Below are 15,714 nucleotides of genomic sequence, written 5' to 3'. Positions count from 1 at the left end.
TCGAGCCAGGGATGCTAGGGACAAGCTCCACAATGGTCGGAGACAAAGAGGAAGACAAAATGATGAAAAAAGAAGTTTGCCGGAATCTCACCGGAGACGGTGAGGAGGCGGGGATGTGGAGCAAATATAGGCTAGGGGGAGATTTTAGTGGGGGTTATATTGGAGGCACTAAACTTTTTTAGGGATTTGTTGGACGGTGTTTAATCCCCTAAACCAGATATTTTCCCCAAAAAAAATACCTTTTGAGGGACCCGCTAGAGATGATCTTAGATTCCTACTTGAGGTTGGGGCTCTTCAAAAGTTTCACAAATTTGCCACATTCATATGACTCTACCTATAAAGCTTATGTGCTAGGGTTTTGAAAGTTAAATATTATCCTAATGGGCGGTTGGAGGATATTGTTTTTGCAGGTAACGTGTCCTCTACTTGGCAGGCCATAACATATGGCTTGGAGCTCCTCAAGAGAGGGCTGGTATGGCGGATCGGTGACGGTCAAAATGTTCGTATCTGGCGCGACCCTTGGCTCGAACGACCGGCGTCATACCGGCCCATATCACAGGCTGGAAGGTGCCGGTTACGCCGGGTGGCAGAACTACTTGATGATCATGGTGCATGGAAAACAGAGTTACTTCAACAACACTTCTTGCCACTTGATGTTGATGAAATACTAAAGTTGCATCCCTCGCCAAGGATGCATGATGTCTTGGCTTGGGGTCCATACCCAAAAGGCATCTTTTCTGCCAAGTCGGCCTACAAGATTGGTCTTGAGGATAAATTTCACACGTCTTCATGAGCCGCAAGCAGGCCACCGGATGGCAATTGTGCCGTCTGGAAGGCAATGTGGAGGTGCCCTGCTGCACCTAAGGTATGCGTCTTCGGTTGGCGGATTGCAACCAACTCATTGGCTACGATGGAGAATAAGCATAAGAGAACCTTGGAAAAATCTTATGTGTGTGGCCTATGTGGCGTTGAGCAGGAGGACACCTTCCATACTATTTGCAGGTGCCCCATGGCGTGTGCACTATGGGAGGCCATGAGGGAGTCATGGCTACTCCCGGACCTGGCGACGGTCGTGAACACCGGCAAGGAATGGCTACTTCACCTCCTGGATAACTGCACCGAGTTGCAGCGGCTGGTCATCCTCATGACCTTTTGGCGTGTGTGGCATTGTAGGAACGAGGTCACACATTACAAGCCGGCACCAGCTATCGAGTGTCCGTGGAGATTCTTGTGTAGCTACATCGAGTCCCTACCGTGCATCAAGCAGCATCCATAAGGAGATTTGGTGAAAGGCAAGATGGTTCAGAGTGTAGCGCATATGGTCAAGCAAACAGTAGCATCACCGAGAGGTATAGTAGCTAACACAACTTGGGAGAAACCTCCGGCGGGATGGACGAAGCTCAACGTGGATGGATCATACGTCCATGGCGAGAATACAGGGGGTGCCGGCATGGTACTAAGGGACGACACCGGGGCCATCATCCTTTCTTCGTGTTGCTTTCTTCGATCATGTCGCTCTTCGATGGAGGCGGAAATGGCAGCGTGTCTTGAGGGCACGTCCCTGGCACTGCAGCGAACGGAGAAGTCATTAATCATTGAGTTAGATTGCAAGCAGGGAGTGTGCGCCCTGATGGATAGCAGCGTCAACAGATGTTCACTGGCGAGCTAGGTGAAGGAGACAAAGAGGGCCCTGCATGGGATCCGGAGGCATAGTTTTGGCCATGTCTGGAGATCAGCCAACAGTGCCACCCATTGTCTAGCTCATAGGGTACGCACCACCCAGCGTACTAGGCTCCGGGCCCAAGGATCTTTCTCTTATTTGTGAAAACGAGTGTAACACCTTTTCTTAATTAATACAATCTCGTTTCATCCGCAAAAAAGAAAAAAAAAACTAATCCAACTTGTGCAGGTTTCACTTCTAACCGTACTGTATACAGGGAGGGGAAAAGCCTTTTGTAGTTTATATGCTCAGTATAATACACAATTGAACCAATCCAGTAGCGAGCAGAAAATCACCGGGGCTGTCTGCCTGCCTGCCTGCCTCTACTACACCCACGTTGTCCCGAGTCCCGACCCTCTGCTACTCGCCAGGAGCTGCTGCCACTTCAACCCTATGAAAACTCAATCACCTCACCATGTCTCTACAACAAAGCGTCTTCGACGGGCAGAACGAAATTAGTGTCGCCATGACTACCACCTAGCTCCTCCTCCTCCATCAAGCCATCCTCAGCGCCTCCCTGAAGCCGATGCTGAAGCTGCTCTCCAGCCCGGCCCCGGCCTTCTTCGCCAGCCCCAGCGCCGGCTTCTGCATCATCGCCACGAACTCGTTGTAGTCTATGCGCCCGTCCTGCCAAAGCAACCAACACACGAGATCATCAGCGTTTTGGTGTTTCAGTTCAGTCAGAGCACCCCGAAGAGAAGAGAAGAAAAAAGAAGGGAGGGAAGGTGTGACTGACGTTGTCCTGGTCAACTTCTCTGATCATGTTGTCGAGGCTGAGGTCGTCGGAGCCAAGGCCGAACTCCTCGCACGCGAGCTGCAGCTCGTCGGGGGTGATGTAGCCGCTGCCGTCCTTGTCGAAGTACTGGAACGCCGCGAACAGGTGGTCCTCCCGCTCCACCTTGTTCAGGTGCAGCGTCGCCGCGATGAACTCACCGTAGTCGATCGTCCCGCTCTTGTCCACGTCCGCCTGCATTCACCCCATTTCATTCTTCGTGTCAATGCCAACACACTTCTTTCACTGGATTCATCACACTCTTGTGAATTTGAGTGACAAACTTACGGCCTGCATGAGCGCGTAGATCTCCGACTCCTGGAGGTTGGCGCCCACCTTCTTGAGCCCCACCTTGAGCTCCTCGTACGTGATCTGCCCGCTGTTGTCCGAGTCGATCATCTTGAACATCTCCTTGAGGCCGGCGATCTCGTCCTCGGACAAGTTCTCCGCAATCACCTGGACAGACACACACATACACACGCGTCAGGACAAGTCGATTTGGATGGTTTTGCATTCTTGGTCTCTTCCATGATAACATCCACCAAGCTCCAAATGGCAGGTGGTGCCGGCCACTTGGCTTGGTGGACGAGCACAAAGGCAAGATGACAATTCAGAGCGACAAGGCATGCGAAAGAAACAATCATTTCAAGCCGGGAAGTGAATGCTTCTTACCCTGAGAGCCATCTTTTTCAGCTTGTTCATGGCCGAGAACTGCTTCATACGGGATAGAACAGCAGAGTCCAGAGGCTTGTCAGGAGCCAGACCGCCAACCTGAACCCATGGATGCCCTGAGACAATGCGAAAATAGAAATCTTCAGACTTCAGCAACACAATTCACTAAAGAGTAAAGACCATTGAGAGAACTAGAATTTATTTAGTCATGTGATGAGAAATTTAATGACTCACGTAGAACTTCATGGGCAGTCAGTCTCTTCTTGGGGTCCCTGAGGAGCATTCTCCTCACGAGATCCTTGGCGCCTTCGGAGATGCTGGGCCATGGATCTGACTCGAAGTCGAGTTTCCCGTGTAGAACCTCTTCGAATATGCCCTGCTCGTTCTCTGATCGATGAAAAGAAACAAGGCCGTAATTAGATCAAAATGCCAAAAAATTGTAAAGTAATTGCGCATTGTGTCGAAGAAGTAAAGAAGTCAGAAAGTGAACACAATTCATACCTGCCCAAAATGGCGGCACGCCACACAACAGAATGTAGATGATCACACCGGCGCTCCAGACGTCTGCCTCGGGGCCATATTTCTTCTTCAGGACTTCCGGCGCGACATAGTAGGGGCTTCCGACAACGTCGGTGAATATTTGACCTGGGATAATTAAGATCCAGATTAGCAGAGATTACAGTGGAGAATGTCTCAAATCTGATGAAAATTCAAAAAAAGATTCAGGCTGCAGTCTGATAAAGATGTGTAGCCAAGATGTTTATGGTTGCAGTTGAATGGCATAATTTCTCAGGAAAAAACATGTTGCTGAAAGCACAATGCATTGCAAAAATTCAGTATGCTGTCATGCTTTATGAAGCCCACAACATGGTCACATCAATCAGTCTGGATGGGATGTGAGCGTGTGACCAAATTATGGATCAAATCAAGGAACAGAAATACAGAACCATGGTAGCAAAATGACAAATCATACATATTTTCTTGCCCATCTAGATGCAGTGCAATGTATGATAAGTATTGTTTTCATGTTTATTTTTCTGAAAAATAAATACGAACATAGGCAAGTGTTTCCTTTTCTGAAAAAAAAAATGGAGATGAACTCTAGCTATGATTAGTAACAGAATGGTGGTTGCACCCACCAGATTGACCAAAAACTCACCAGGCCGGAAGAAGACGGAGAGACCAAAGTCGATGGTCTTGAGCGCGGCCTCCTCCGTCTGGTCGACGAAGAGGAAGTTCTCGGGCTTGAGGTCCCGGTGCATGACGCCCATGGAGTGGCACACCTCGACGACGCCGACGATGACCCTGGCGAGCTCGGCGGCCTTCCGCTCGGTGTAGTGTCCCTTCTGCACGATCCTGTCGAAGAGCTCGCCGCCGGCGCAGAGCTCCATGACGAGGTGCACGGCGACGGCGTCCTCGTAGGCGCCCCGGATGGAGATGACGTTGGGGTGGCCGGCCAGGTGGTACATTATCTGGATCTCCCGACGCACGTCCTCCACGTCGTCGTCGGTGACGAGCTTGCGCTTGAGGATGGACTTGCAGGCGTACTCCTTGCCGGAGCTCCGCTCGACGCAGAGGTAGGTGGTGCCGAACTGGCCCTGCCCGAGCCGCCGCCCCAGGCTGTACTTCTCCTTGACGCTCTCCGTCTTGCGCTTGAGCACGGAGCCGACGAGCAGGCCGGCGCTGGACACGCGCTTGACCGGGGGTACCTTGGGCCGGTGGTGCGGCGGCTTGGCCTCGCCGCCGGAGCCGGAGCCGGAGCTGCTGGACGAGTCCGTGGACGCCTTGGACTCCTGCTCCTTGGCGGGGGCGGGCTTGGGATGCACCGGCGGCTTGGCCTTGGGCTTGGGTTGCGCCGCCTCATCGGGCTTGGCGTTGGCGGCGCCGGAGGCGATCTTGACGGGCTCGGGCGCCTTGCTCACGATGTGGCCGGCCAGCGGCGCGTCCGGCGGCGGGGCCCGGTCCGCGACGCCTCCATTGGCGTTGGCGTTGGCGGCGGGCAGGGCTTCGCCGTCGGGGCGCCTGGTCCAGAGCACGGTGGAGACGGAGTGGAAGAAGCCGTTCTTGCCGATGCTGGGGCCGACGCAGGTGTTGCCCATCGTCGCCGCTGCCGATGGATGGTTGGATGGAACGGCCGGACCAAGACGAAGACGGAATCGGCGAATCTTTATCGACCGGCGGGCGGGGGGGACAGGACAAGAGGCTGCGGCAGCTACCCCACCACCACTCCTACTCCTGGTCCTGGGATCCAAGGAAGGAAGGAGCAGCAAGCACGGGACGGGAGACTCGTGGTGCTCTGCGCCGCGCCGGGGTCGATCAGATCGCGGCCCGGAGGGATGTCGGCCACCCACCGAGGAAAGGAAAAGAAAGGATTTTTACCTCCCAACCGGGAAGAGATGGGCTGAACTGAAGGAAAGTGCTAGCAGAACCGATGAACCAACAAAGTCAACGCTTTCCATCCGGCAGGAGCTGGAGCTGCAGCGTGGAATGCCATGATCTGACGCTTCTTGGACGGGGGCTACGTATGCATCAAGAGGAAGAGGCAGAATTGTTGAATGAGCACATTGAATTGAAGGTGGTTGGTGGGCCTTGGAAAGAAGCAGTCAAAGGCGAATGCTTATGCAAGAAACCAAATTGCGCAAGCAAAGATGGTCAGGGACTGGTTCTAGGACCAAGAAACCGCACGCACGCCAATCAGCAAACAAAACAAAAAGTGTGGACGAAGAGATCGGACGGGCCCTCGGCGATGATGATATACTGCTGTGAAGAGAGGAAGGGGACAAGGGAGACGAGGGAGGCCGGCCCCGCGAGGAGAGGAACCCAGCCGTGATATCTAAGACGAAGGAGAAGACTGGACAAAAAGTAATGCTAGCAGCAGCAGTACGTGACGGGAGGTAAGTGTGTGTGAACAAAAAAAAAACAAAGAAATCCAGCCACGGGCAGGGCAGGAGGTGGTTGCGGGCCTGCTAGTTAAGAAGAGGCAATGATTAGCGAGCTGCACCTACTTATCTGCGACCTCGACATGGCACCGCACAGCACGGGGGAAGGGAGAGGGGGAGAAGTGGGATGCGAGAAGAAGGTCGCATAGATATATATTCATATCTGCCGTGCCCTTTCGCTCTTCCCGGGCGGAGTGCCTAAACGGCAACGCGAGCTCGGAGAAAGAAAAGAAAGCGCGTTCGCCCGCGACCAGGTCGTGCCGCGCTCGCCGCTTGGCGCTGTCGACAAAGTCCAAAAGGGCGTCGCCGTCTCTACCACACAGGGAGGGAAGAAGAAGAGCCACTGGCCGTTGGGCCTCCTTTTCCCGGCAGGTGGCCAGGCAACGTCCCTGTAACATCCCCTGTTTCTGACGGGGATCGCGACCGACGTGGCTCGGGCATGCTACGTGACTGTAATAATTCAACGTATGGATGCCGATTGCTGCCTTTTTCCCGGAGAACGGGTCAAGCAGATGGGAGAAAACCGGTCGCTTTCTCCGTGGGGATGGATAACACAGAATGGCGATCAAACGGAACAGCTCATAAGGACGGACGGGCACAGTAAACAAACACGGCACATTGCCGCGTTGACAGATGAAGGGAAGCATCCAGGAAGCACGCATGCTCTAGTGCTTCCAAAACAAGCCTGCTGGGTGCTGAGACAAGAATAATAAATAGTACAACGCCAGTGCATTTCCTCTCTACCAGACAAATATATCGGACGCAAATAAGAAAAAAAAAAGGAAATGAACCAGACCAGACGGCAGGGAAAAGGAGACAAAATTACACTCTAAACTAGAGTTCTAAGCCAGTTGGGTGTGGAAACAAAAAAAGGAATAATACACCAGTCAGTACACTTTCTCTGCGAGACAACTATATCGGACCCGACGCAAATAAGAAACTCAGACAAAATTACACCTTCAGATACACACTCTTGTTTGTTCCATTTTACACCCCAAGAGCACAAGCATACTACTACAACACGTGCCAACCCACCAGGGCTTTCACCCTTTCGACTGACCCACCAAGCAAGCAAGAAAATACAATTGAGTGGCTACTCTACACTGACCTTGACTTGATATTCGCATGACAGCCTCCAGATAGATATATGTCCTGTCGGTGGGACAGCTTCGATGCTGGAACATGTGTATGGCCATACGAAATCATCGCCTCCGGAGTTCCCATCCACATGACCTTCCCGGACATTGCACCATCGAAAATAGCCACCATGTAATGCAAAATTGAACAGCGAGGCTACCTTTTCTTCTGTGTCCTCTTGGCCTTGATGATCCGCCTGTTGGACTTGTCGCCACCCATGCTGCCCAACGAGAAGTTCCCGCCCTGAAACTCTAAGCTACCACCAGTTGGGAATGCCGGGTTCTGCTGCACTGAGCCTTGTTGACCGCCAAACTGGAAAGCTCCGGCAGGCTGGGCAGCCGGAGCACCAAATACTGGAGTGGCCGGTGAACTAGCTGGCTGCCCAAATATAGGAGCGGCGGGTGAACTAGCTGGCTGCCCAAATAGCGAAGAACCAAACACTGGTGCAGACACTTGCGGGGGTGCTGCTTGGTTGGTGTCATCAGCCATGCTGTCTTCCATACTCATCTGGTCATTTCCAGGAGATCCCATTCCGAAGCCTGTGTTGGCATTTGTCATCCCAAATGCAGGCTGTGGTGTAGACAAATTCATGCTTGCGCTCGCCGAGGTAAACGAATAAACTGGAGGAGCTTGCGATGAGAAAGCTGGAGCTGACTGTGCTCCAAATGAAAAAGCACCCCCTGAAGATGCTGATTGTCCAAATGTAAACATGCTGGGAGAGGACGAAGCTGAACCAAAAGGGTTGCTGAGAGCAGCGGACGATGAAGCCGTGGAGCTACTGCTGAACATACTTGTACTAGCCGCTGCCAAGGACGAGGCAGTGGAAGAGCTAGGTGATGAAAATGCAAACCCACTTCCAGATCCAGAGAAGGCGGCAGCTCCAGATCCAAACGGTGAATTACCAAACACAGGCCCGGTAGAGGAAGTTGTCACGCCAAAAGACACAGTTCCAGGTCCAGATGAGGAAGGTGTCCCTCCAAAAGTCATAGTCCCAGATCCAGATGAGGAAGGCGTCGCTCCAAAAGATACAGTCCCAGGTCCAGATGACGAAACCCCTGCTCCAAACGAGAAGACACCAGTGCCAGATGAGGAAGCTCCTCCAATAGAAACACTCCCTGGACCTCCTGATGAGGCAGCCCCCGCTCCAAAAGACACGGTACCAGGACCAGATGAAGATGCCCCTGCTCCAAACAACAAGGTCCCAGGGGGAGAAGCTCCCGCTCCAAAAGAGACAGTGCCAGGTCCCGATGACGAAGCTGCCGCCACTCCACTAGCCACAATCGGGAACGAAGAGCTAAACTGTGTGGCTGAACTCTGAGGCGGCTGTGACATTGTGCCCTGTGGCTGTGGCGGCTTGCTACCAAAGATCGTGCTAGCAGGAGATGGTTGAGAGGTACTGCCACCAACAGTTGTGCTCAGACCAGTAGATTGAGATGGAGAACTGAACCCAAATATGCTGTTTCCTGAGCTCGAGAATGCAAACGCTGCCGTTGAAGCGGACTGGACACCAGATGTAGTAGATGGTGTAGAATTAGCTGGTGCAGTTCCAACACTAAAGGATGCAACAGGAGAAGACGAAAATGTTGCAGTGCTCGAGAAAGAAGAGGATGTGACTGGAGAACTCGAAAAGGTTGTGATATTTGATGAGAAAATGGACGAGGTATTCAGATTGGATGGTGCATTGCTGGCTGATTCTGGGGCTTTAGACTTGGATTCAGTTGTAGTACCCACGGTACCAAAGAGTGAAGTGCTAGCTGGCTTTGTCTCTGTGGATGTCGTCTCTGGTTTTGGTGTTGCTACCGTTGGACTGCTGGAGCCAAAATTGATAGTTGGAAATGCAGGAACTGAAGATGAAACAGGTGGACTGCTGCTGGATACAGAGAAGCCGGCAATGGTAGTTAATGGAGTGGTGCTGACAGCAGGTTTATCAGTGGGCGTGGTATTTGACAACTTCGGTGGTGATGTGTGCGACAAGCCATTGCTCAGGCCCGGTGAAGTAGATGCAGCAGAAGCAAAATGGAGAGGTGGAGTCAATGTTGGTGCAGCCATAGGCAACTCCTTGTCAGATGACTTATGGATATCTCCAGCTCCTTCCCTTCCATTGCCCTTCTCCAAATTAGGTGTGTCCAATGATGCGGGCTTCGTGGCACTGGAAACACACAAGTAGCAGAATACGTTAGCAGATACTCCAAATAGTAGAATGCAACTGCCTATGAAAAATAAATGCCTAACAAATCCAAAACAAAATTTGAGTTATAAACAAAAGAAACAAGAATTTCTGATGGGTTGTCCTCCAATTTTTCAATCCATAGTGATTGAACATAACTAAGATGCCCTTATCTTTCAAACTATACCCTTTGCTATATGTTTCACAGTTGTAACTACAATGCTCACTCGTCTCACTATATGTTATTGGCCTCGGAAAACTCTGTTCCCAGAGAGTAGGGCAGTGATGAGATACTGATACATGAGATGTATACATGGACGACACTTAAAAACAATATTTTCCCATTGAGGGAATCAATATTGTAGTCAATATTTGCGCTTTACCCCTATTTAACTGATTTGGAAATTGCTGATTGGTAGTACTGTGACATTAGGTGTGTGTAGTCTCGTTCTTCTTAGAATTACTGCATCCTTGGTCTGCGCACATGGTAGGCTGAAGACTGATATAGAACAACACAAGCACTTTCACTACAATCCAAAAGTATACAACATGTCTGAACTTGGTGCACACCCTTCGACCCTTACCATTAATTATCTTAATATTATTGCGACAAAATACGATATGAAAGAAGCTCCTCAAGTGAATAATGAATATGCATCTCTTATCCTAACAGATTTCTTTCTAGCCTACCTTTATGATATCCCTTCCAGGTAATACCAAAATCTTTCAAAAGATGGGTATGCAACCAAATAATTAAACATGGGTGCTTAAGGAAAAATGAGGAAAAAAGAGTTCCAAGAGAATCACCTCTCCCCAAGTCTTCCTTTGGTTTTTACACCAGCAGCTGTTGATGTTTCCAAATCTGATGTACTGGATGGCTTGGAACCAAACATAAAAGGTGAAGCACTGGTCTGTTTATCGTCTTTATTTGAAGCAAGTGGAACTGCTGAAACAGTACCCTCAGCACGGTCTGCAGGAGATACATGCTGAAACGTAAAACCAGTGTTGTTATTTGAGGAAACATTGGGGGTGCCCTTCTTTTCAGTATCACTGGATGAAAACAAGCCGGGTGTAGAGACATCTTTTGATGTGGATGTTCTAGGCTGTTCAGTAACTGAAGAATTGATAACATTCTGCTCCGATGAGGTTGATTCAACTTTCTGCTCAAATTTAACATGTTGAACTTTCCGCTCCTTCATCTTTGAATCAAACTTCTGCTCTGTTGCCTTCACATCTGTCTCAAATTTTGAATTCTTTGATGGGACAGGGGCTTCCAGATCATCGTCAAACTCAGTTAAATCCTGAAACGTACAAAACAAAAAAATGGTAAATATAACTTTCAGATCATAAGTGCTTATATGACTAATTTACACTGCATTAATATTTCTACCATACCTCAAAAACAGCCATTTTGAAACCTGGTTTCCTTGATGTAGTAGCAGAAACTGAATTCCCCGAAATGGCAGGCTTATTAAGAATAGCAACATGATCAGACTTCATGTCTCTGTTGCCTAAATCCTGATGAAACGTAATGGAATGAACTTTTGATGATCCATCTTTCATCAGCTTGTCTTTATTCAATGTAGAACCATTCAGATCAGAATCATGGGGAAGATTAACTCCATCCAAATCTTGAAATTGTCGGGAACTACTGGGGTCACTTACACCCTTTGGTCCATTGGACATGGATTGCCTTGGTTTCCCAGCAACAGATTGTTGCCCAGACTGTTTGCCTTTTGGTGATGGAGCTATTATGTTAAGCTGCTCAAATATCTTCTCAGCCATCTTGTTTGGTTGAGTTGGAACAGGAGGAACATCATCATTAGAAGGTTTGCCACCTTCACTATTTCTCTGTCTTTCTACAGTCCGCAGGGATTGGCTGGACTCAAGCAGTAATCTTTTTGAACTAGGAGGTTCCTGATGGGGTGAACTGCCTTCAGCAAAATCTGAACCAATTGTACGGGTAGGAAGAAAATTTCCCCGAGGACTAGCATGAGCATCTTTAAAAGGAGACATCATATTCGACTTCTGACGAATCCTGCGTATGGGGCCAACAGATCCAAGTTCATTGTCAAACTCTGTGCCTCTTCGTTTCAACACCTGTTAGGAAGACAGATGATTTAGAAAAGCTCTGGCAGATATAGTCCAGACAATGCAAAATCTGATGGAGAATGTTCCTCAATCCTCACTAATATTAAATTTATTATTTATATTGAGACTAAAATCTAAATGGGTCGTTGTCACAACGCCACTAGTGTCAATCAAACAGGATGACCTGTTACTTTCTGCCTCATTAATGTTGGGATATGCAACAGTTTGTCCATATATATATAAAGATGTTAAAAGGGTCGATTGGGTATCAACCATAAATACACACCATGTTTCAACTGCTTTTCAACAAACGGCATGTTTTTCAAGCTGAATATATAACATGAACAAGAATATACAGTGCAGTATGTGACTTATTTCAAATTCAGAAATCTTCCACAAATTACCTGCCTGCCGCCAGCAGCCAAACTTGGGGTTCGTGCATGAGATAATGAAAATGGTGAAACATTCATATCATTGGAAGAGCTTGGGCCCTGCTAGGCATAAATAGATATTTAGTAAAAACAACTATACAGTTTTGCAGTTGAAAATCACTCAACTGAAGAGAGAAAATTCAAGCACCATACAAGGACAAGAGTATGCCACGTGGAGCAAAATATAAATGTAGAACTATGAGATGGAAAGAGAATGATGTGCAGCAGATAGAAGTATAAAGCTACCTTAAAAAATGGAGAGCGGGACATTTTACATATTGCTGACCGCCCACGTAATCCTGAAGCCATATAGCCATTCACAGGAAGTCCAGGGTTTTCATTGCTAACTTGATTCAGCTCCTGAACAAGTGGTGCACCAGAAGTCCTATAATAACCAGTGGTGCTTGATTCCGCTTTGTTACCAAAAAGTACTTGGCTCCTTAGACTACTCTGTTGGAGTTCTCTCGAATAACGGGAGCTCATATATTGTTTGGCAAGGTCCGCAGGGGACTTAACATCCCGGATAGGAACCTGCAAATTGAATATGAATTATAATTAAAACAGGCAACTGAAATCCTAACCAAGCTTAATAGAAGTACAGCTACATTTGCCTGCCTCTTCCTAACTTAAACACTGAATAACTTAGTTGCCAGGTGTATTGTATTAGACGGGCAAAACAAGGAAACCAAAAGGTAAAATCCATGCTACCCTGTTTGAATTGCAGGTAAAATCCATGAACTGTTCAACTGCACAATTGTGCACCTAATATTGTACAGGTGAACCAAAAGAGGTCCTAACAGACACAGAAACTTAGATCAATCTGAACAACTGAATCCACATCATATGTCAAATTGATGTATTACTTCAATGAAAGTTGCTAGATCACAGTGATAATTTTGCTACCATCTTACTTAACATATTCAAGTTTGATCGAGCAAAGTCAAGTGAGCATCATCACTAACCTGACCACAGGAATCACTGAGACAGCATACTAAACAAATACAGTATCTACTAACAACATACACTTCATGGAATTCGTCAAAAATGTTCACATGGTCCTTACCAGCACCTTAATACAAATTTATCCAACAACTAAAAGGAAATTACACAAACAAGGTAACTCCTTACATCAGCGGGCGGAGAATGGTCTATAGCCATCCCATGAGATGTGGAGCCTCCTATTCCATCAATTCTGGTTCTTGTTTCATTCTTATCCTCATGGTGGTCTACTTGTGCAGACAAAGCAGGCTCTACAGTTCTTGCACGCAGCAAGTCTGTGAGACGATCAAACTCAACCCTGAACAGAAGAATCCAATCGTCAAGAACAGGTACAAAAGCAGTGAGGGAAAAGAGATAATGTTGCAGAGGATATCAGGTAGTGACAATGTTCAGTCCAAAATAATGGAACGCGAAACAAAAAAATGAGAAATAACTTGGATTAATATATACTGTGTTCTGAAGCAAGTTGGACATCAAAAGGACATACATCATCCATTAATACTAGGGGATCAGAATTCACCATGGACAGCTAACAATTAACATATTTTGATACTTACCGAGAGAAAAAAAAAATAGTACTCCCTCTGTAAATCAATATAAGAGCGTTTACAGAGGGAGTAGAAAACTGGAAGTTCAAGAAGCACAAAATATGCAGATACTTTCCTGGTGAACGTTTTCCGCATTAACAGATGCTCTACTTCAGACAATGATTTGTCACCGGATGTACCAGCGAGGTCCTTCCCTTTCGCCATTCCACCCACTGGAGATAAACCCTGCGTAAAAATTTGAAACAGCCCTTGGTCAGAACAACAGGGGATGAGCTTAAACAGGTTGCACCATGATTGCTACTTACCGTATGTGTTGCCTCAGGCAAATCTTGATTAGGTTCAGCATCTTGGCCTGCATACATGAAACAGGTATCAGATTTGTAAGTGCAGCTCAATGATATAAGCTCGACAACAGTATGATGCAATTACAACTAGAGCTTCAGTTATCTAGCAAAAAGAACTGAAACATGAAGAACATCTCCTGTGTTGTATTCTAATTTCTACCCAATCAAACATATGGTTCCAATAGACCACACTCCCCTCCAATACAAAAATTGGCACAATTTAAGTGTAGCTTACAAACATCAACGTAACGCACAGGATAATAAAAGTTGTCCAGTATAACTAGTTTCAAGCACAGATCTAAGCCCATGTGTTATTCACTTATTCTTCAGAACGCACAGCCATGCACATGCCACATCCATATCGATACAAACTACAACTTTAAACATAATAAAGCAAAAGCAAGTAAAAAACTTTAGAGGGCTCCAGTTAACACCCTTTTTCCTCGTGAAATTGGCTCTTCGTGCCAGCAATAGCACTGGTCGGGTCAAAATCGCCGAAAACTGGAAGCAGGCGGTCAGCAATCTAAGCTAAACCCTAGCATGCCGGGAAGCAGACCGAAACCCTAGCCCAAGCCCGCAGCCACAACCAATCTCAGGAGCGCGCGCGAGCAAACACGAATCTCGGGAGGGGAAAGCGGGAAGGAGAGGAAGCTGTAGGCTCACCGGGAGGCGGGGAGGCGGGGGGCTGTGCGGCCGCGGCAGGGGCAGGGGCTGGCGCGGGGGGCGCGACGGCGAAGCGCTTGCGGAAGACCGAGGAGAAGAGCCGCGCGGCGCCGCCCGCGATGAGGCGCGAGGCCGGGTCGACGAGCCGGGACACCCAGCCGCCGCCCTCGCCGTCGCCGCCGCGGTAGGCGGCTGCGGCCGCGGCCGCGAGGCGGCGGGAGGCGGCGGCGGCGGGGGGGCGGTCGTAGGGGGTGGCGGCGGAGGCGCGCGGGGGCGGGCGGCGCCGGATCTTCCCGCCGGCGCCGGAGTACGAGCCCTGCTCCATGGGCGGTGCGGCGCGGCGCGGAGGCGGGGCGCGGGGGAGGGAGAGGAGGCAGGAGGAGGAGGCGGGCGTCGTGTGGGGGGGAAGGGAAAAGTGGGGGCGCTTCTGCCTAGGGCTCTTGCGCTGCGAGGCCCGCGTAGTTCGCAGGCAGCCTCCTGTTTTTTTCCGGGGTATTTTTCTTTCCTTTTCGTGCGCTAGGGCGCGGGCGGCGTGGGCTTGGCTGGCTGGGTGCGGGATTGCGTTGCGTGGTGTTTTCCGTGGGTGGATTACGGGCCCGTTTAACGTTCGGCTCGGGTCGTTAGGAGCCGTTAATCTCGCTCAGGCGTGGCGTCGCGGATGGGCGAGGGGGTGGATTTAAATTTCGAACCGTGGGATGGATGGATGGATGGATGGATGGATGGATCGGCGGGTTTTGGCTGGGGATACACGCACGCACGCGCAGATTCTCTTGTCTCGGGAACGGCGGGGTTGCTCCTTGTCATCGGTGACGCGGCGACGAGCGGAGAGCGGCAGAGCGCACGTGGGGCGGTCTCGCCGGAAGCTGCTTGCGAAGCGTGCAGTCCAAACGTATGAGAAAGGTGTTTATCTTTACTACCAGACCAAAGCAAAGCAAAGGAGAGTGATCATCGCCGTTGGTGCGTCCAACATCTGCTCTCTATACTACACAATACTCCCTCCGTTTCTAAATATAAGACTTTTTTAGGATTTCACTATACTCCCTCCGTTTCTAAATAGTAGACTACATACGGAGCAAAATGAGCGAATTTACACTCTAAAGTATGTCTATATACATTTGTATGTAGTTCATAGTGAAATCTCTAAAAGGTCTTATATTGAGGAACGGAGGGAGTACATCGTTTGAAAATATTCTCTCCTCACAATTATCCTCTTACTGAATTACAAATCAGT

General features: G+C 49.2%; 1 protein-coding gene across 1 annotated transcript; it reads right to left on the bottom strand.

The window, feature by feature from the left end:
- Positions 1-1,797: 1,797 nt before the first annotated feature.
- Positions 1,798-14,823, bottom strand: LOC119303463 (nuclear pore complex protein NUP1-like). The gene is made up of 17 exons (XM_037580592.1): positions 14,484-14,823; positions 13,782-13,828; positions 13,592-13,701; positions 13,058-13,226; positions 12,176-12,460; positions 11,903-11,989; positions 10,803-11,507; positions 10,215-10,708; positions 7,401-9,389; positions 7,212-7,278; positions 4,324-5,008; positions 3,666-3,809; positions 3,399-3,551; positions 3,165-3,280; positions 2,781-2,948; positions 2,457-2,687; positions 1,798-2,347 (listed from the first exon to the last, which is right to left on the bottom strand). The coding sequence occupies exons 1-17, from the start codon at positions 14,806-14,808 to the stop codon at positions 2,216-2,218; spliced, it is 5,907 nt and encodes a 1,968-aa protein (XP_037436489.1). The 5' UTR covers positions 14,809-14,823; the 3' UTR covers positions 1,798-2,215.
- Positions 14,824-15,714: the final 891 nt, after the last annotated feature.

This window comes from Triticum dicoccoides, chromosome 5A (assembly GCF_002162155.2).
Source record: "Triticum dicoccoides isolate Atlit2015 ecotype Zavitan chromosome 5A, WEW_v2.0, whole genome shotgun sequence".
Taxonomy (NCBI): domain Eukaryota; kingdom Viridiplantae; phylum Streptophyta; class Magnoliopsida; order Poales; family Poaceae; genus Triticum; species Triticum dicoccoides.
Note: the sequence above shows the minus strand (reverse complement) of the source record. Positions and strands in the feature narration are given on the sequence as shown.